Consider the following 22,935-nt stretch of genomic DNA (forward strand, 5'->3'; position numbering starts at 1 on the left):
AAACATTTTCAAAAGACTTTGTCAGCCATTTGCAAATTGATTAAAATAGGTGTAATAGCCAATTTAGGATGGCCCGATATGGATAATTTAAAAACCAAATATAAACCAAACAAAAAATTGATAACAGTCCAAAAATAGTCTATTTACATTGGCCCGGAATATTAAACCCAAATGGCCCAATTGTACTTAGCCCCGTTTACCTAGCCCACTAGCTTGAATATCCAATAACCTAAATCGGCCTAAAAAACCAACACAGAAACAAAAGTTCGAAACCCTAATGGCTGATGCACCGCTGTCGAACCACGCCCCGTGCATGTACCACCATCACCACGCGCCTCCAGCTGGCCTCCGCGCCTTGCCATGTCACCGTACGACCTCTGTATACCTGTAGAAAACCAACAGCACACAAAGAAGCAGAAAAAAAAGAGAAAACAACAAAAAATAGCGAAAAATGACAGATTTTGTATTTTTCCTTCTTTTTATTATTTTGTATTTTTTGGTATATAAACCGATGGCAAATAGAATAGAAAATGAGGGGGGGAGAGGAACGAATGTAAGAAAGCAGAGAGATTGAATGTAAAAAAAAGCATTCAAAGAAATCAAAAACACAAAAACAACAATTTCAAAAGGTGATTGGCCTTCGCATTCTTATTTCATTTTTCATTTTTTTCTTCTGTTTTTTTTCGTATCGGTGCTTATCTCTTTCAATAAGAAGAGTGAAAACGAAAGGAAAAGGGCTTAGAACTCATACCTAGGGTTGGTGCGTCGCCGAATCCCTCCTCCATTCGGATTGGAGTTGAATGGATGGGGGGCTTTCGATTTTTGGATGCGGCGCAGAAAGGATGGTTTTAGGGTTACTTAGGTTTAGTATTTTTTTTAGTTTAATACAGATTATTAAAACGGCACCGTTTGGGCCTTGCTTTAATGACACCAAAACGGTGCCGTATTGAGCCATAACCCGATGACCCGATCCGATTGTAGCTTGACTCGCGTGTTTTGGTAGTGGAGGGTTATTTGTGCTCCAGGTCCTCCTTGTTTGTGTTTGGTTTCAATCTAGTTTATGTTGCTTCTTTAAATCGGGCTGCATAATTTGTCACTAACTCCATTTTAGTCCATTTGCAGTGCTGCGTTTTACTGGGCAAGGAATATTTCCTATTTTAGTCCCTATATTATTCGCGCTTTGTAATTTGGTATTTTCCCTTTTATTTATTTCAGATTTACCCCTAAATTTCTATTCTAATTCCAAATTAACCCATTGTTTTATTAATTAGTTTAATATTAATTTATTATTATTACTTGTTATTGTTATTGACATTATTGTTATATTTGGTTACATTTTCGGTTACTTATTTTTTTTACATATATATATTACTTTATTATGCACTATTATTTTAAATTCTTTTATCTTATTATTATCATATATTATTATTTTAACTTTGTGATGAATTATTCTTTCTTTATTAATCCAATGTATAATATTTTTAATAACTTTTATTTTATAATATACTTTTAAAAACCCTATTTTATATATTCTGTTTATTTCAAATTCTTTATATATATATTATTTATATATTATCATCTTTATTATTATCAATTTTTTCTCTCTCATGTATTACTTATTTAAATTAATATATGTATATAATTTTATGTATTTTGATATAATATTTATTTTTAAATTTATTGGGATACTATTATTTTATGAAATATTTGTTTTTAACTATATTTTTGATTTATTTCAAACTTTCATGTATATATATATTATTTTAAACTTATTTTAATATATAATTTCCCTTCTTTCATATTGCTTTTTTTGTTATTTAAGAACTTGTTACATTTTATTTAATTCGCTTGTTACTTTTTTAAGATTAACTTTTTAATTCATTTTACTTGCTAATATGGATGTTAGTATATGCATAGTGTAGGGTATAAAATTGTTGCTCTTACGTATATGATATTGTTTATTCGTATATATCGAATCTTTGTTATTCATTAATGTATGCTTTAGTTTACAAATTATCATTTCGCGTTGTACATTATTATTCAATCGTTTTTTTATTTATTCAAAAGATTACAAATGTCAAAGTTATTTCATACAAAAGTTTTCAAAAATAACGCAATACTCGGCATTTGGGATCTTCGAAAAGATTGAGCCCTAACGTATTGGGTTCTAATTTTCCTTGTTGAATCTAAATAATCGATGATATGCTTTAATAAAAAACGTAAAAACTCATTCTCGGGAATTTGATACGTCGTGCCCTAATGTATTGGATATGACATGTCGTTTTCTTTAAATGAAGATCTTTAAAAAATAATAAGGGCAATATTCAATGCTCGAAATTTTGAGAAATTGTGCCCTAACGTATTGGGCTTCGATTTTTCATCTGACTTAAAGCAATTGAATATCCTTCTTAAACTTCACCACACGAGTTTTGAAAATCAAAAGACAAGCTTATTCTCGAGGACTAAAAATGCCGTGCCCTAATGTATTGGGTGTGACATTTTATTACTCTGAGACAAGGAGGTCTTTAGCATCTGCATCCATTTATCCAAGCATCTTTTATAAAATTAACATTAATAAAGAAAGAATGATCGTATTTTAAAATCTTTTCAAATTCCCGACACTAAGAGATTAAACAATCAATTCGGTACCAATTTTGGGCGTTACGAGGGTGCTAACCCTTCCTCATGCGCAACCGACTCCCGAACCTGTTTTCTCAAATTTCGCAGGCCAAAATCGTTTTCAAGGTGATCCGATCACACCTCAATAAAAGATTGGTGGCGACTCCCAGAATTTTCATTTTTTAAAAGTCGATTTCCATTTTTCAAATTTAAAAATGGTTTCGACAGTAGGCATAATTAGGGGTGTTCATTCGGTTAACCGACCGGAAATAACATTAACCGAATTAATCGACCTTTCAAAATCTTTAACCGTTAACCGAACCGAATTTTTTTTCAAAAAAATTAACCGAACCGAATTTTTTTTGGTTAATTCGGTTGGTTAACCGAATTAACCGAAAATTATATGTTTTTTTATTTTTGGTTAAAAATTAACCGAATTAACCGAATTAACCGAATTAACCAATTTGAATCACTACATAATTAAATTATTTTTAGACTTTTAGACTTTAGTTTTAGTCTTAGTTTTAAAATTTTATTTTTATTTATTAAATTATTTGTAATTTAATTTTATGATTGGGTTGGGTTGGGTAATTGGGTTGGGTTGAATACTTGGGTTTAGATTGGGTTTAGGTGAATAGTGGGCTTATTTATATATTATAATTTTATTTATTAATTTTTTCGGTTAACCGAAAAAATTCGGTTAACCGATCGGTTTCGAACCGAATTAACCGTTAACCGAAAAATAAAAAAATAATTAACCGACCCCCGACCGAAAAAATTCGGTTAACCGACCGATTAACCGAATTCGGTCGGTTAACCGAATTTTTTCGGTTTTACCCGAATTTTGCACACCCCTAGGCATAATATCTTCCAAACCCAACTTACAATAGACAAAAAGTGACATCCAGTTGATGCTTACTCTTGAACTGCAAAGTGCCTTGTTGCAAGTATGAGAGCTAATGAGACATGGTGTCAGACCTCAAATTTGGCGGACTCGACTTGAAGGCGTGTAAATGTGAAGATATCGTTTGGCATAGTGTAGTTCGCCCATTTGTAGTTTTTGACGAATAAGAATTTGGCGTAAGGTACCCATCATGTAAGTAATTAAAGATTCTATCTCGGGTTATTCTGTTATTTAAGAAAAGAATGTGTCAAGTAAAGAGTAAGTTCAGTATGAGTTACCACCAAATGTATAGTGTACCCAGTTGCTTGAGCACTATGCTAACTGGGTTTGTAATGTGATCTGCTTAGGAATCAACTGGATCAACTGGTCAAATATCATTTGTGCAGGATTTTTATTTATGTTTATCTCGGATCTTGCAGGCCATTTATTGAGGCAAATTCTGGACACCATTGACAATTGTCAAGTTCCACTAAAGGAAATTGAGGGTATGTATATTGTGAGAAGAGTTCGTCAAGAGGTTTTTATATATAGAAAATACTATTATTTGGTTCCTCTTCCTAAATTTGTATGTTTTCTTCTTCTTTATTAAGTTGAAGCTAAGGTTTTTGAGTTAACCAGTTGACGCTTCACCTCCTGGTAAGTCTAATAGCTCTGCATGTTAAGTTTTTGAAAGAATAAGGCTGTTAAAAGGTTTATGAATAGTAGGTTATGAATACAAAGCTTTGCATGAGAGTTGTCTATGATTAAGATGCTAACAATTTGTATGTAATGGGTTTTAATGGTGATTCTATGTTCCTTAAGTAGTTGTTGTTGTTGGTTTGAGAAAGATGTTCAAGTTACAATTTAGATGGGTATCAGGTAAGTCATCATTCTGACTCTTGCATGTGCACTACCAAGTAGAGATATACATAATGATAACTAGTAAGTGTGTAAAACATAGTAAATATGCTGCATATGCAATAATGACATGTAGGAAGTATTTTCTAAATAGGAAGTTGAGTGTTAAGTATGTAAGTAAAGTCTGATATGAGAGTACGAATCAGTCAAGTATACAAATAAATTTGGGTAAGTAACTTCTGAGTAAAACATCCCTTGTGATGCCTAGGTAGGGTAGTTAAATTGTTAACTAGATTGACAGATCACAATACGAAAATAAGTGCAAGACCATATGGTTGAGATCCATGGCATTGTGTGATACGAAACCACTCATGGTGTTGCTTCCAGTAAGATGAAGTTTGGATTGGCAGATCACGACATGAGGAGGTGTAAGTCCATGTGGCTGATACCCATGGCATTGTGTAATACAAAACCACTCACTATATTGCTTCTAGTAAAATGAAGTCTAGATTGGCATATCACAACATGAGAAGGTGTAAGTCCATGTGGCTAAGACTCATGGCATAATATGATAGTAAGAATACTCATGGTGATGCCTTCAGTAATATGTAAACCGGACTGGCAGACCACGACATGAAATTTCATATAAGTCCATGGGGGAGAAACCCATGGCGTCTTTTATGAAAGTCTGCTGGGACAGTAAACATGTGATTCTATATGTTGCGTATGTGGTGTGATCTGCTAAGTCTTAGTGGCGTATTCTGTACTTTTTCTATGGCGAATTTCGTAATGCCTATGTGGCGTATTCGATGATGTGTGTGTAGTAAAAGTTGGTTATCCGCCTTATGTCAAGATTTGGGTAAATTCTAAAATTTCTTTGACAACTAGTTCTATGATAAGGATCTAATGAGTTTGAAGATAACTTGGTTTGTTTGATCTTGTAGTACAGATTGTTAAGCTTTAATGGGTGTTTTCTGGTCGAGAATATGCATTTGTAATCTTGAAGAAAGTATCCCTCTAGTAGTCTATCAGTTTAGAATATGGGCATATTCGTAGTTAGAAGATATATAAGTATCTGTGAGACTAAGTTTGTCTGCACTATGTAGGGTTAAAATTTGAGTTATCTGGTACCCTTCATATCTGAATAGTGTCATGTCTCGTTCTAAAATGTTATGGAATCTAATGTGTTAGTCATTTAGGGTATTCTTGTGTTTTATAACAAATATGTGTGAAATTCTTCTAAATGATCTGGATAGTTTATTATCAGTGTAAGCAAGTGTTGGATTTTGAATTGGGATATGGTTTGATTGATAGACTGATAGTATGGAGCTCAACATGTGAACCACCAAATGTGAATCCAAATAGTAAGTATTCGCTCGTGAATAGTATTTGTGAACAACCATTCTGGGAAAAAATAGTAAGTGTTGGTTTGAAGAGAAAATCTGTAGGAAGTGGACTGTGTAGTGATATTCCCTAGAAAAGCACCTTCGTTGTTCTAAAGGAAAAATATAATAGAATATTGTCTAGTAAGATCTAAAGTCAGCCAAGTAGTGAAGTGAAAGTTGGTACGTTAAGTATGGTAGTTAGTGTATAAGTGCAAGTCCGATATTATAAAAGTGTCTGCCCAAATCAGAAACAATATGTTTAGTATGGAAACTAGCTTATGTGCATATATCCAATATTATAAAAGTACCTACCAATGCATTATGTATTATAGCTCACTAAGTTCTCTTTAACTTACAAGTGTTGTTCTTGTTTCAGGTTTTGCTATATGAATGAGTGCGATAGGAGGGACAAGCTAGAAACATGCCATGTGTGGCAGAGCTAGAAATTTTTTAGGGGGGTTGGAATTAAATTGTATATTTTTATGATAGTGAAAATACAATTTCACCATTTTAATAGTCTATATCTTTATAATTTTTAAAAGATTAAATCAAATTTTTATCATTTGTAGGAGGGCCAAAGTGCAATTTTACCATTACTGATTTAAAAATTTATAAATTATAAAGGGCCTAAATGAAAAATTTTTCATTTTAAGGGGGGCCAGGGCCCTTGCCAGCCCCCCTTGGCTCCGCCACTGGCGCCATGGAAACAGTGAGTTGGATTATTATGCATACACGAAACATCTTAGGAGTAGGGTGTATAGTAAGCTACGTTTTAAAGAGTCTATTTTTTTATAGAATTTTATAATGTTGTATACTATTTCAAACATTGATGTAATTATTTGATATTTCCTTAATATAAGGAAGAATTGTTCAAAATAATATGAACTATGTTGAAAAAAAGAATTACATGCCAATTGTTTAAAATTTTTGCTAAGTGCTTGTGCGTTGTAACATCTGATCCGAACTCGGTAAATTGGGTCAAGTAAAAGATGTTACACATGGAATGATAAAACTCCCAAGATCATTCAACTTCGAAAGAAACTTCCTCTAGATTATGGCATTACACCCTTCAGTAAGTGTTATATTCTCATAATCACGGTAGCCATGCTTTTTGCAACAAAATGACTTTCATGATTTTTACATAGCTAGTCATTTATTCGAGAGCTTTGGGAAAATGAATGTTATGGAAAGCGTTTTAGATATCATTAGTAATTTCTCAAACCGTTTGTTCAACTTAGTCTTTTCTCAAACCGTTTGTTCAACTTAGTCTTTTGCATCCTTCAAGGGAATGATGAGAAGGATATTCTAGTTTAATTACTTCCTCTGCCTACTTCCTTACTTTTGGCTCGTGTTGGACAGGTTTTATAAAGCTTTTTTCATGCTTGTCTACACTTTTGTCGACTGAGAAAAGTGGTTGAGTCTCCAAATTCAAGTATACTTCCATATTTAATTTTTGTTTTCGATAATTTGACGTGATAAATTTTAATTTATTAAATTTTATATAATTTTTTTTAAACTTGTATCAAATTAAAAATTTGTATGAAAGTTCCTACAATAAAGCCAACATCTAGAAAACTTTCTGAAATCTAAGATATCCAAAATCCATAAAGGTTGAATCAAATGCAATAACTTATCCAACTTTATTTTATTATAATATATATATGTTTATATAGGTGTAAACGCCCTTGGGCCTCAAGTAATTTAGTTTTTCAGTCACAACCGACGATCACATGCCAAGTAAGGCTTCATTTCAAATCAAACTTTAATAGTCAATCAACTTAATAATAAGAGTGGAATTGGAGCCACAAGTGCCAAACAAAACAAACAATCCAATCCTGTCAAATCTCACCAATTTCTTTAGTATTTCATGATCTAGAGAGCTGCATGGGCATGGGCATGGGCATGGGCATGGGCATGGGCATGGGACCTGTCTTCATAATTTCCTAGTAACTTTCAAACTGTTTGTATTTTAAGTAAACCAGTAGCTTCACTCAAACTACCTAACATGGTTAATAACTCCAAAAGTCAAGCCAAAAATCTTTCTATAATTTCTACAGTATTATATTATAAAATACATGAAAAATCTAAGGGTGTTTTTGTGATTCCATACCAAGAAAGACACGTGTAGAAAACCCAAAGCGAGTACCGTCCTTAAAAGACCTTAACATACCCATCAACCCCATCCCTCATGTAATAAAAACACCTGCATCTAACAAACATATCAATATCATTGCATTAACTTGTAATGTAAGCACCTTCTTTCAGTATACAAGAAACGCAAAAAGGAAACCCCAGAAAAATGAGAACTAGCAACCATTTGATAGGGTTACTAAACTTCTTAACATTTTTGTTGTCAATAGTAATATTGGGTGGTGGAATATGGCTAAGCAGCCGAGCCAACAGCACAGATTGTCTCAAGTTCTTACAGTGGCCATTGATAGTCATAGGAGCTTCAATCATGGTGGTTTCCTTAGCAGGTTTCGCAGGCGCGTGTTATAGGAACACCTTCCTGATGTGGCTTTACCTCTTCGTCATGTTCTTCATCATCGCCGCCCTCATCGGCTTCATAATCTTTGCTTATGCGGTGACTGATAAAGGCTCCGGGCGGCCGGTGTTGAACAAAGGTTACTTGGAGTATTACTTGCAGGACTACTCAGGGTGGCTCAAAGACCGCGTGGTGGATGAGAGCTATTGGGCTAAGATTAGTTCTTGCATCAGGGATTCCAAAGTTTGTAGCAAGACGGGCAGAACCTTTAATGGCGTCCCTGAAACTTATGACATGTTTTCTATGAGGAAGCTTTCCCCTATTGAGGTATGCAATCCTTTTTCCCAACTTCTATTACTATTACATGCTTTTATCATCATTTTTACTCACCTTTTGCTATTTTGTTTGTGATATGATTATGATCTAAATTCCATATTATTGAAAAAAAAATGTTTTCACTTACTATTAAAAACCCATCTAGCAAAAAAGGCGTGTTTTTCTTAAAGAAAAATGATTTTGGGAAAAGCTGCAAGATGAAGTTGCAACTTATGATTTGATTTGATCGAAAAGTAGATCAATTTTCAGGTGTATTTTTTGTTAACCAACAAAACCAAGGTACCAAACTAATATTCTCCCAAGTAGAATCATTTCTATACTTAAAATGTTAGAAATAACTATTTTGATTTAAAATGTTTGTCAAAATAAATATACTAAATTGATAAAAGTATAAATCTCAACTTCTATAGAAGTATAGGGACTAATAGTATGTTTTAACCAGTAAAATTTGATCCACTGCCACTGCCACTTTGACAGCTGAGCTGAGGCCCGTCCATTGCGGTTCATCGGTCGACCACTAGTATATTGCCAAATTTTCACCTCTCGAATTATAATTTATTTTTTAATTCAAAAAATTATTTCGTTATTTATCATTAAAATTGGGGTTGAATTTTGAAATTTGATTAATGATGGGACCACAATGGACGGTGGCCTCATTTGGCAAACCCAATAATTATGTCGCATATCCCTTCATCTCACTCTCACAAATGGTGTAATCTTATTTTAATTTGGGTATTTCGAAAAATGTCACAAAGCTATGTCGGTTCACTTATTCATATCATTGATTATATAATTTATAAAACGCAATTACTATACCAAAATCTCACACAGTAGCAATGGTTGTGTTGTCTTTCACCGTAGGGTGCCACATACTAATTATTATATTAAGAGTTTGGTACATCTTTTTCTGAATATGTTTTATTTTATTGTTAAAATTGATTTAATATTCATATTGAATTATTGTAAATTTACAAATTACTTATTCAAAGTCCTCTCTATATAGTTGGAATAAATAGTAATAATAATAAAACAGTCCAACTACAGGTCAAAATAGGGTTGGTCGAGTTCTTTGCTTTATCCTAAATTGATTGCCTTTATTTTAGGTTCATCACTTTTTTTTATATAAATAATTTATTTTGTCTGCTTCTCAAAAAATAGAGTTAGATGAAAGAAAAAGAAAAAGAATTATATTATTTTAAACTTAAAGCTTTTTGGGAATCAATTTCTTTTTGTTTTGAAATTTTATATTTAATATATTAATAAATCATAAATAGGATTTTTATATCATTAATTGCAGAGTACATGATGTCAAAATTTATGGAATGATTCCCGCTATTATGTTTCCTTTTTAAGTCTTCACATGCTGACAACTATTTCGATGTTTTCTTTTCTTTTAGATTTATGGAAAAATTTTAATTAATTGATAAAAAAGGTTTAAGTAGCTATACCAAACTCTGTGCAATTAACAGGAATTTAAGTAACTAATGGCAGCAAACCTTGTTAATTGTTCACTACAGTCTGGTTGTTGCAAGCCACCTACAGAATGTGGCTACGTTTATGTCAACGAGACACTATGGAACTCCGGTAGTGGGCTAGCTGCGACCAACCTCGACTGCTCGCGGTGGAGCAATGACCAACAGATGCTGTGCTACCAATGTGACTCCTGCAAGGCCGGTGTGCTTGGCAGCCTCAAGAAGAGCTGGAGGAAAGTCTCGGTAATCAACATTGTTGTGCTTATCCTCCTCGTCATCTTTTATGTCATCGGCTGCGCCGCTTTCCGAAACAATAAAAAGATTGATAACAATGAACCGTACGGCGAGGCAAGGATGACAAAAACGCAACCAAGTCGGATCCATTTATAGAAGACCAAGACATGTAATGGAAGCTTTATTTTCCTTTGTGATATATGTAATGTTGTATACCATTTTAGGTCTGGTTTTGTGTGACAAACAACTGAACTTGTATTTGGTTTTTCCTTTTTGGTGAAAAAAAGTATTGTTAGGATTCCAACTCTTAAAATTGAATGAAATGTTATTTGATTTTGGAACGAATCTTGAATACCGATATGTTTATTTTAAATAACCAAGCATGTGAGGAAGTGTTGATTGGGAACAATAATGTACCTCAAACAACAAACATACAAGTACATCAAAATTACCAGCCTTTAGTTCATATTCCTTGCTTATTTAAGTGATGGTTCTCTTAATTTTCGGCGTTTCAACACCGTATGAGATGCAGATCTAGCCCATTAAAATAAAAAGGTGAAGATTCACACATGCAATTGGCACAATACAAGGAACAACACTCTAATTAAAATAATCTAGGTATCCAAATATCAACATTTGAACATTATGGTCTTTAAATTAAATTACACTAAATTGACAAATTAATTAAGAATCAAAACTTGATTGGAGGAACAAACAAGATTGGAGCAGAAGCGGCGGCGGCGTGGAATTTGGGAAAAGCTTTGGGGATGGAAGCTGCCGGTGACGATGGGGAAGTGACCCACAGAATCAAGAGATAACGGCGTCACCAAAAACATTTGATCTTGTTTGCCGTTGTTGCCAAACTATATATTTCTCATCTTTTTAATAAATAAGTTGGTTGACTGAGGGGGAGAAAAAAAATAAAAACATACAAAGCTGCATTTCCATCTATGTAAGGACAACGATCAACCCCCATCTATCTATGGACAATCTATAGGAATATAATGCCAAATGTAAAGGTTACATTAGATTGAGAAGCAGATGATGACAAGAACTTATGTTAGTGTCAAGGGCTATGAATTCTTTTTATTATTATTTAATCTTAGGGTGGGTTTGGATGGACCGTGCGGTGCGGTACGTTTAGCTTAATTTTTGTCTCATACTATAGTATCTAATCTCACTGCCACCGCTGTTTTTACACTAACCGCAGGTAAACACACCGTCCATCCAAACCCACCCTTAATTGATGGAGTTTGATTATAATATTTTCAGGTTCAGTTGGGGTTAAAAGGGAGTTACTGTTTTTCTGTGTTAGTAGGCTGTTTTGGTGAGAGTAAGAAGCTGAGTTTTTTAATTTATTTTAGAGTTATGTATATAGTTATTACAGTTGGTTAATGAATTTTTATCCTTCCCCATTTTTTCTTTTTGTGATTCAGTTAATTCTCTGCTGAAACAACAACTTATCATTACCATATGGACGATATAAATATTGGATAAAAACTATAGTAAGATAAATCCTTACAACTTGTATCTTTCTCATCACCTATCCTTACAGCTTTTCAACTTTTTTAACTAGCCACCGCCATTCTCTTCCTCACTTTTCCTTTATTCATCCTTTTTCTCCTTTATGTCTTCCCTCCCTCCTAAGAATTAGGGATGACAAAACATGAATGGCTAGATAGATTTTAAATTTGAAACGGAATTTTTTTTTGAAAAGTGAAAGCGAGGTCGATTTTTTCTTTTAAACAGTGGGTATAGAGCAATTATATATGATAATTACTTATTCCATCTCACCCCACTCCATTATATGAAATTATTATATTATCCTTGCACATATATAACTATTAAAAGACTAAAAATATTATAACTTAATATAAGAAATTTTCATATATTTTATGTTTAATAATTTTTAAATAAATTTATTTAAATATTTACTTGTGTTTAAAAATATTAAAAATATTAAATGTAAGTAGCAAAAATTAAATTAGTTTGGCGCATTGGAGAATGCACCCAACATCCATGATCGTGAGAGTAGTTTTTAAAGTTATACATCCATAGTAAAGCATGCCAACAATAGAGTGATCGTGGATTTAACGACATCTACGCCACCTAGCTCCATTCCATTGCCATTCCTACCAACGATGTGGTGCCTAACATCGTTCGTGGTGCTACCTCCTCACTAGTATCACCCTTTTTCCCCTCCAACTTCACCTCCTCCATCACTTCTTTTTGTCCTCTCCTTGCTTCCTCCTATTAATGAGAGACCAAGTCTTATCCGAAGACTAAGTCTTACGTCCAAATACTTAATATTTAGGAGGTTATTATTAGATTTTTGTTATCCATTCATTTTCACTTATGTCTATTTGAATAATTTAGGGGCTTTCTTATTTGTTAATCACTTACATATATTAATATTTTTCACAATCAATAAAGCAGTACAATTTTCATCTTCTTCTAAAATCTTTTACGGTATCACAAGCCTTTTTTTTTCTGTAAACGAGACAACGATACACCTTGCTGCAAATTTCATTTTCTTTTAATGGCCGAAACACCGAAGCTGCTACTACCACACAGTAGAAATATTATCCAATTCAATCTTGCCTCATAACTTCCTCTAAAACTTAGTAGAAGTGCCATCTCATTGGTTCTACACCAGCCCTTCCTCCAACAATTCCGACAAATAATATTGAACAAGAAAGTTTTGCTTACATAAAATGGTTTCACCAAGTTCGTTTAATACAATAAGCGATACTTGCCTCTATTGAAAGCACAGTTGCTTCCGCTACTGCTGCTGTTGACAATTCACAAAATGCATGGTCTCTTCTAAATACACTTTATGCCAACAAAAGTCTAACAAGAATTTATAACCTTCATGATCAACTCACACACATCACCAAAGGATCAAAGGGTGTGGTTCAATATTTGCATGAGACCAAAACGATCTTTGATGAACTTACATCTACTTGCTCACCAATTTCTTCGAAAAATTCGACAGTAAAAATCTTCAGTGGTATTGGATCTGATTTTTGTGAAGTCTCCGCTTCAATTTGTACTCGTAATACACCAACTAAATACAAGTTGTTCTAAAAACCATTTGATCATAAAATTTTTCTCCAGTATGAAGACAAGTGAGTATCTTCTGTCAAATTTGTAAAATAAATCTAAAAATAAAACTTAACAAACTAGTATCTATCATGTCAAATCATTAATAATAGATTAAGAATAAAACTAAAAACGGAAGCGTACTTGAATCTATGAATTCCTTGAAATTTTTCCCGATCTTGGAGATTTGATATTCCAAATTAGTACACAAGAAATTCAAAGAATATTGACTCTCTCTTTCCTAAGGATGAGATATTAAAAAAGATATCTTGTGTATAATTTGGGGACCATAACCCTAATATTTATAACCTTGGCATATTAGTTCTAATTCTTAATTATCCCATCATTAATTAGAATTTGATTAGAACTCAATTACTAGAGTATCTACACATATTTGACCCATACTTTATTTAATAAATAAAGCCTAATAAAATTCTAACCAAATTAGATCACTTTTAGTTTGGGCTAACCTATCATGATAGTAAATAATAATATGTAATTACCTTTATTATATATGTGATGTCCATATTTTCCAACAATCTCCCACTTGGACCACACATATATATACTAATTCCTTTATAATTACATGCCATTATACAACCTTATGAGCTCAAAGTTTTACTATCATATCCAAAAGATATTTCAAACAATCTCGTCCATTAATTATGCTAACATAGAACCAAGGCGACTTTCGTTATATATATCGTAACTAAATCCATCCCTGATCACGTATATTAACACAAATAAATGACATAGATCAAGTATGGATATGTAACATGGAAATTACATGCAATATGATCTAAACATGTTTATTTCCAAATGGTCCTCTTTAAACTTAAGTGAGGTCAGTATCAAAATAATAAATAAAGTGAATAAACTGAATACTTCATTTTTTATAAGAAAATAATCAAATACATGAATGTCTGAAAACAAATATAAAACAAATAAAATATAAACTCCCACTAAATCATGATATCCTCAAACAATGTAACACCCATGTAAGCACTGTGCTCATGAAAGACCTTGAGTGGTAAACCTTTTGTGAGCGGATCCGCTATCATGGAGTTTGTCCCAATGTGCTCTTTCTTTTACAGCTAGGAACTTTATGTCAATATGTTTTGACTTAGATGAACTCGTGTTGTTATTGGAATACAGCACTGCTGACTTATTGTCACAAAATAATTTGAGTGGTCTTTCTACATTCTCTAAAATGCGCAGCTCTGTGACAAAGTTCCGCAACCATATTTCATGGTTCGATGCCTCATAGCATGCTACAAACTCTGTTGCCATAGTGGAGGAAGCTACAAGTGTCTGTTTGACACTTTTCTAAGATATAGCTCCTCCAACTAACAGGTAAATATAGCCTGATGTAGATTTCCTACTATATTGGCACCCAACGATATCAGAATTAGAATACCTTACGACCTCCAAAATATCTGATCTCTTATAAGTAAGCATGTAATCTTTTGTTCTCTGAAGATATCTCATAACCCTTTTAGCTGCTATCCAATGGTCTATACCAGGGTTGCTTAAATATCTGCCTAACGTCCCAATAATATACGCAATGTCCAGACGCGTACATACTTGAGCATACATTAAACTCCCACAGCTGATGCATAAGAAATCTTTTGCATTTCCTGAATTTCAAGGTTACTTTTAGGGCATTGAGTAAGACTAAATTTGTCTCCTTTAGCGACAGGGGTGTCACTTGGTCTACAACTCTGCATGCCAAACCTTTTGAGTACTTTATCGATATAGCTCTTTTGTGATAATCCAAGAATACCTTGAGATCGATCTCAATGTATCTGAATTCTTAAAACAAAATAGGCGTCCCCAAGATCTTTCATCTCAAAATGCTTAGATAAAAACCTTCTGGTTTCGTGCAATAAGCCTATATCATTAGCAGCAAGCAAAATTTCATCAACATATAGAACTAGAAATATGTACTTACTCCCATTGAATTTGTGATACACACAATCATCAACAGTATTCACCTCAAAACCGAATGAAACAATTATTTGATGAAACTTGTGGTACCATTGACGGGAAGCTTGTTTGAGTCCATAGATGGATTTTGTCAATTTACAAAACCGTATTCTTTGAGTCTTCTGACTCAAAATTTTCTGGTTGCACCATATAAATTGTTTCTTCAATGTCGCCATTAAGAAATGCAGTCTTAACATCCATCTGATGTAACTCAAGGTCAAAATGAACAACAAGTGCCATGATTATCCTGAAAGAGTCTTTCGATGAAACTGGAGAGAAAGTCTCTGTAAAATCAATACCTTCTTTCTAAGTATATCCTTTAGCTACAAGACGTGCCTTATACCTCTCCACATTACCATTTGTATCCCTCTTAGTTTTAAATATCCATTTACAACAAATTGGTTTTCCACCTTCAGGTAATGGGACAAGTTCCCAAACTTTGCTGTCTTGCATAAACTTATACTCATCTTTCATGGCATCAATCCACTTTTGAGAATTAGAACTTTTCATGGCCTGATGAAAGTTGATGGATCATCTTCCATCATTCCATTACCATCCTCATGTTCTTGGAGAAATACAACATAATCATCTAGAATAGCATTTCTCCTTTCTCTTGTGGACCTCCTTAATGGCATTTGTTTTTGAGGTTGTTGAATTTGTTCTTCTGGAATAAATACCTCTTTTTGAATGGGGAGTTGTTCAACATTGTCTTGTAGAGGTTCTTGATTCACTTTTTTGATCAATGATAGGTATAAGAACCTGAACATCGTCAAAAGTGATAGTAGGAACTGAGTTAGAATCCAATTCTTCCTCAACAGCAATGTCTTTAACCTTATTTCTCCCTCCAAACTCAACATCCTCAAAAAATGTTACAGTTCCCGTCTCAAAAGTATTTCTTACTATGAGATCATAAAATTTATAGCCCCTAGATCGCTCAGAATAACCAATAAAATAGTTGCTTACTATTTTCGAGTCCAATTTCTTTTCATGTGGCCTATAAGGCCTTGCCTCAACTAGACATCCCCAAATGTGAAAGTGCTTTAGACTAGGCTTTTGACCTATCCAAAGCTCATAAGGTGTTTTTGCAAGTGCTTTATTGGGTACTCTATTTAGAATGTAAGTTGTTGTCTTTAATGCTTCTCCCCAGAGGACTCAGGTAAGGTAGAATGAGCAATCATACTCCTTACTATATCCTTAAGAGTTCTGTTTCGTCTATTAGCTACACCATTCATACTATGTAGTCCTGACATAGTGTACTGTAGGACAATACTGCATTCCTCTAGGAATTTCGCAAATGGTTTTGGACATTGTTCACCTGATCCATCATATCTATTGTAGTACTCACCACTATGATTAGATCTGACGGTTTTAATCCTTTTGTTGAGTTGATTCTCAACTTCGGCTTTATAAGGTTTGAACACGTCCAAAGACTGAGATTTCTCATGAATGAGATATAGGTACCCATAACGTGAGTAAATCGTCTATGAATGTTATGAAATATTGTTGACCATTCCAGGATGCCGTAGGGAATGACCCACAAATATCTGTATGAATTAAATCTAAGATGTCTGAAGATCTGCTGGCACCCAATCTCTTCATTTTGGTCTGTTTTCCTTTAATGCAATCGACATAGACATTAAAGTCTGTGAAGTCAAGGGACTTTAAAATACCATCGGACACAAGGCATTTAACTCTACCTTTTGAAATATGACCTAAGTGCTTATGCCATAATGATGCTGAATTTTTCTTATTTAATTTACGTTTAATACCACGTGATTCCACATGTAAGGTTTCATTATAGGATGCAACAGTTTCTAGCAAATAATGGTTATCATAAGTATTTAAATAACAAGTTCCAATAACATTTGAATTTAAAGACAAACTAAATTGATTGTTCCCGAATGAACAATAATATCTAAATTTGTCCAATGAAGAAACATAAACTAAATTTCGTCCAAGTGATGGTACAATAAAAGTGTCTTTTAAATCCAAATAAAAACCAGTTCCTAATAACAACCTAAAATACCCAATCGCTTCCACTTTTACCGATTTTCCATCGCCCACAAAGATGTGTCTTTCACCATCACTTGGCTTTCGGTAACTCAGGTAACCCTGCATAAAAACACTTATGTGAGTAGTAGGACCAGAATCTATCCACCAAATGTTTCTAAGTACTGAAGCTAAATTAATCTCAGAACAGATCAAATTAAGAATTATACCTTTCTTTGCACGCCAAGCATGATATTTGGTACAATCTTTCTTTACGTGTCTAGACTTGTTACAAAAGAAACAACTCTCTGTAGCTTGTTGTTGTTTCTTTTGAGCTGGACCCTTAGCAATTTCGTTCTGATATTTTATTTTCTTGCCCTTATCTTTAGGGGCATTGGCCAAATGAGTATTTTCAGACTTATCACACTTCAACCTTTCTTCCTCTTGTACACAATGAGAAATGAGCTCATTTAGTGCCTATTTCTCCTTTTGACAGTTATAACTAATTTTAAATTGATTAAATTGTGCAGAAAGCAATACCAAAACCATAAGAACAAGAAATTCCTCAGAGAGCTCGAACTTAAGTTCCTTAAGTCTTAAAGCAATATGGAACGTCTCCATAATGTACTCCCTTACGTTTCCTTGACCCTTATACTTCATAGACATCAAAGAAGTCAGAAGTGATGTCATCTCAACCTTATCATTTTTAGCAAAACGTTTCTCAATTTCGTCAAGGAAACATTTGGCTTGAGTAATCTCTTCAGACTCTGTGCCCCTAAAGGCTTCTAGAGTGCTATGTTTCATGATTATTAGACTCATGCGATTTGAACGATCCCACCCCTCAAAATCTTTCTTAACATCAGGGGTGTTTTCTGCAATGAGAGGTGCAAGTTATTCTTCCCTTAGTGCAAGGTCTATGTCCATACAACCGATCACTATAAGTAAGTGTCTTTTCCATTCTTTAAAATTAGTCCTATTAAGCATGGGTATAGAATTTATATTAGCAGATATTGTGGCAGCAGAAGATGAATTAGCTGAATATAGAACAAATAAAAAACAAGCTCACATCAATATTAATATTAAGTCTTTGGGCAGTAATATTAACAGTAAGCGATACTCTTGTTGTAGCAATCAAACATTGACAATAAATAATGTCCAACAATTAATTAATCTTTGAGACTAACTTATTACTCACATAAAATACCTTATAATTTTCACATGTTTATCACCACAGATGTCATTGAAATTCTGCCAAATATTAACTTACCTTTGGGTCAATTAATAAACTCATGAATCATAAAAACATATAATCATCTTAATATTTCAAATAAACTAATCTACACAAAAGATGTCACTTTAGCGGTATTTTGTTTCAACTAATTTATTTAAAATATTAGACATCCTTAATTAAAATCCAAAATCTGAATTTATTTATTTCAAAATATTTACCTTAATTTCATCTTTCAATTAAATTAAAAGATAATCTTATATATTTATATAATTTTCCAAAACAACATGCATTAAACCAATCAAAGCATGCATATATTATATATTTATATATATAAATTAAAACATACGAAACATTGTGAACTTCTTTTCCAATTTTTTTATTAACTAAATTAAATATCTTATATGATTAAAAATAATAATTGAATTACATATGCATAAACAGTAGGAATCGAAATTGAAACAGAGCATGCAAAGTATACATTCTTTATTTAAAAGCAAGATTGGATAGAAATTCAATAGCAAGATTTGCAATTACACAAATATTTTAAACTTCGTAATTTAATCCATCAATTTGAAATTTACCCCAAATTAAAAAAAATTAAAACAAAGCCCTAAAATTTTAATATAAACCTTCAAAATATAAAACATATGAAATTTCATGAATCAATCATTCAAACGAAGAACTTTAATTAATTCTCAATGATTCGATATGACGAGGCTTTGATACCACTTGTCAGATTTGTAAAATAAATCTGAAAATAAAACTTAACAAACCATGATCTATCATGTCAAATCATCAAGAATAAATAAATAATAAAACTAAAAACGGAATCGCACCTGAATCCATAAATTCCTTGAAGTTTTTCCCGATCTTGGGGATTTGATATTCCAAATTAGTACACAAGAAATTCAAAGAATATTTACTCTCTTTTTCCTAAGGATGAGATATTAGCAAAGATATCTTGTGTATAATTTGGGGACCATAACCCTAATATTTATAACCTTGGCATATTAGTTCTAATTCCTAATTAGCCCACCATTAATTAGAATTTGATTAGAACTCAATTACTAGAGTATCTACACATATTTGACCCATACTTTATTTAATAATTAAAGTCCAATAAAATTCTAACCAAATTAGATCACTTTTAATTTGGGCTAATCTATTATGATAGTAAATAATAACATGTAATTACCTTTATTATAAATGTGATGTGCATATTTTCCAACATCCTCTTCAATTATAAAATTTGTTGTCACCAAAACTCCACCATTTCCAAAATTCCTCACGCAATAGCAATTGGCGTAACCGTCAACACACATGGTGTTCAATAACCACCCAATGGTGACCTTCAAAAAAATCAATGGTGTCTGTTTTTCAATGGCAAAATAACTTCATTTTACAGTAATGGTGGAGGTGAATTTCAAGGTCTAGATCCCTATCTTCAATTCAAATGTTAGAACATCTTACACCTCTACCATATACCCAAAAAAATTAGCCTTGGCTGTAAGGTGACGTTGACACATAATTGAGACCGCTAAAACATTTTTACACCAAGTGTGTTTACCATATGATTGTTGGAGTTTTGCATGTTATGAAGTTGTTTATTTAATTAACCAGTTATCTGCATCCAATCTCCAACATGACTCTCAATACAAAAAATTGTTTGGGAAAGATTCAAATTAACAAGTTGTCAAAACCTTTGATTGTTTATGTTATCCAAAACTAAAACCTTATACTAAAAACAAAGTTGGACCTCAGTCTAAACCGTGTTTGCACTTAGGTTTTTCTCAAACTCATTATTTTCATTACTATTTTTACCTGTAATTTCAAAAATACTTTCATGTGTGATGTCAAATTTATTGTAGATAAATTTCTTTATGAAATATTTTCTCTAACATAAAAAAAATTCAAAAATCGATTGGATAAATATTGAAACTATCGAAAATAATTTTCAAATTCTTCAAAACTCGAAAAGATAATCTCAATCCACTTCAAATTCATTACAAATTAATCCTACCCTGATTGAAATACCACATCTCATTTCATTCTTGTTGGATAATGCAAATGCTTAGATGCTCAACAATTAAGTACACTCTTTTCCCTTACTCTACATAATTTAAACCAATTTGGACCTCCCTTCCTCCTCACTTATTCTCGTCAGCCAAGAACCACCACCCAAACTATAAACCCTCCTCCATTGTTACAACCTCCACCTTCCACCCATTCAATTGCTCAATCACAACAAACGCCAGCCACTCAAATTGAACATGCGCAGTCGACACTTTCCGACCATTCTGTCCCATTATAGATCCCAAAATAATTTTTTTAAGCAAAACAAATTTAACTATATTGCCTATGTCAACTCTACATCTACACAAAAAAACTTACAAGCAAGCCTTGAAAAATCATCATTGAAAAGCTGCAATACAATCTAAGTTTGATGCATTACAACGAACTCGGCCTAGATGATGTTAAATTCATAACTTACACATAATACATAGATTAATAATAAAATTTAATCTTGATACTTTTTCCGCAAGTAAATGAATATATTGTTTTTCTTCACATAATCTATAGTTGTGGTAGGGCATATTACTCTTTTTAAGAAAAGAATATATGTTCAAACCTTGGAGACAACATTGTTGGAAGGGATAATCACAAACTCTAAACATAAACCATAAAACAAATATGGAAGATGACAAAAAAATTAAAATTTGAACCTAAGTGATTAACACATATTCTTTACTTTTATATTTTAAAAATAAATTAAAGGGTATAATAAACATCTTAATCTATTAAAGGTTAATTTTTCATTTAAGCATATAAACATTTTTGGAATTTATAATTTTTACAAAAGTAATATAAAATAGAGATTTGTTTTAATGCCATAACACTAACTGTTCCTCTAAGTCAAATACATACATGCTATTACAATATTCATTTCATTCCACCTAATTAAATAACTATCATACTTATTCTATTATTCTCATAGAATAATCATCCATTATAGTTCTTTTTATTTTCAAATATCACGTAAAAGTGTTCAATTGTTGAACAAATAAAAATATTTCAAAATAAAAAACTTCTTTTTGAAAGTTTCACAAATACAAATACAATAAAAATATAAATATATATCCGACCAACTACAATATAAAATCCAACCTACAAACGAAAAATTGAATCGAGTCGGATAAAACCCACACATAACATACATATATGATTGGACTTGAACGCGGACCTTCAAAGTCCAATACCAACATTTATCAACTATGGATTTAAAACATATAAAAATACATGTATATAACGGGATTCAAAATTTTAACCCCAATATATCATGATTTTTATAATCTCAACTTTACCACTTCAACTAAAATTGTATTTGATATTTATATAACTTTTTTTTTACAACTTTGTTACATAAATTTTTCACCCACTGGTGTGCCTTAATCTAGTATATTTTAAAAATTTTATAATATTCTAATATTATATATTTTTTACTTTTTAGATTTCTAAAATTATATATATATATTTTAATTTTTAGATGATGACATTACATGACCCTAGAGTATAATAAAAAAATTAAACACATAAATAGGGTTAAAAAAGTGCACTACTAGTGAACAAAATACCATACCTATAAAAAAGACATAATGATAAATTAATCCCTTAATGTTTACATATTTTATTAATTTAACAATTATTCTTTTTTTTTAGCTATTTTGGCCCTCATCCTTTTAAAAGAAGTCAAATTTGAGTATTAACCTTTTAAAAAAATTAAATTATTTTTTGACAGAAACACTGGCTAAATGTTAATTTTTTAAACATGACTGCAATACATGTGTATTTCATGGTTTTTTTTTTAAAATTAGAATTTATTTATATTTTTGAATATTCTATAAATTTTAAATTATTTATTAACTTGACATATAAGACAAATTTTATCATGTCAATATAAAATGCACGTGAACTACCATGTAAGTTACCACAACATCGATAAAAAATTAATTTTAAGCGAACTAGAAGTGATTCGATTAAAAAATTAGAGTAAGGTTATTGTTGAAAGTGACTGCATGAATGTTGTTGAGATGATATTAGAAAGTTTTGTGTATGCTCCTTCGATGGTCATCATACAAAGGATTAATGAGGTTAGTAGGCAATACAAGAAGTTAAGTTTCAATTTGTTCCAAGAGAAGGTAATATGATAGTAGATTGTTTTGCTAAATCAGGCTCGATTGATGACGTTGAACTTACTATTTTCGAGTTTTCTAACTTTCTTGTTTAGGAAATTGTTGTTAAAGATAAACTTGGGACTTCACATGTAAAAGTTATTTGATCTAAAGACAATTGATTGC

At 32.2% G+C, this 22,935-nt stretch overlaps 1 protein-coding gene across 1 annotated transcript; it reads left to right on the plus strand.

Annotated features, from left to right (window-relative positions):
* The first annotated feature begins 7,759 nt into the window (after window positions 1–7,759).
* On the plus strand, window positions 7,760–10,617 carry LOC107891497 (tetraspanin-3). The gene is made up of 2 exons (XM_016816325.2): window positions 7,760–8,557; window positions 10,084–10,617. The coding sequence occupies exons 1-2, from the start codon at window positions 8,045–8,047 to the stop codon at window positions 10,426–10,428; spliced, it is 858 nt and encodes a 285-aa protein (XP_016671814.1). The 5' UTR covers window positions 7,760–8,044; the 3' UTR covers window positions 10,429–10,617.
* Window positions 10,618–22,935: the final 12,318 nt, after the last annotated feature.

The sequence above is a fragment of the Gossypium hirsutum genome, chromosome D09 (genome assembly GCF_007990345.1).
Source record: "Gossypium hirsutum isolate 1008001.06 chromosome D09, Gossypium_hirsutum_v2.1, whole genome shotgun sequence".
NCBI lineage: Eukaryota > Viridiplantae > Streptophyta > Magnoliopsida > Malvales > Malvaceae > Gossypium > Gossypium hirsutum.

What these genes read in the sequence shown, in the direction of transcription:
- LOC107891497 (XM_016816325.2), top strand. Translation starts at nt 8,045, where the DNA reads ATGAGAACTAGCAACCATTTGATAGGGTTACTAAACTTCTTAACATTT. An exon ending in GGAAGCTTTCCCCTATTGAG is followed by an intron (nt 8,558 to 10,083) that starts GTATGCAATCCT and finishes TGTTCACTACAG; the next exon opens with TCTGGTTGTTGCAAGCCACC.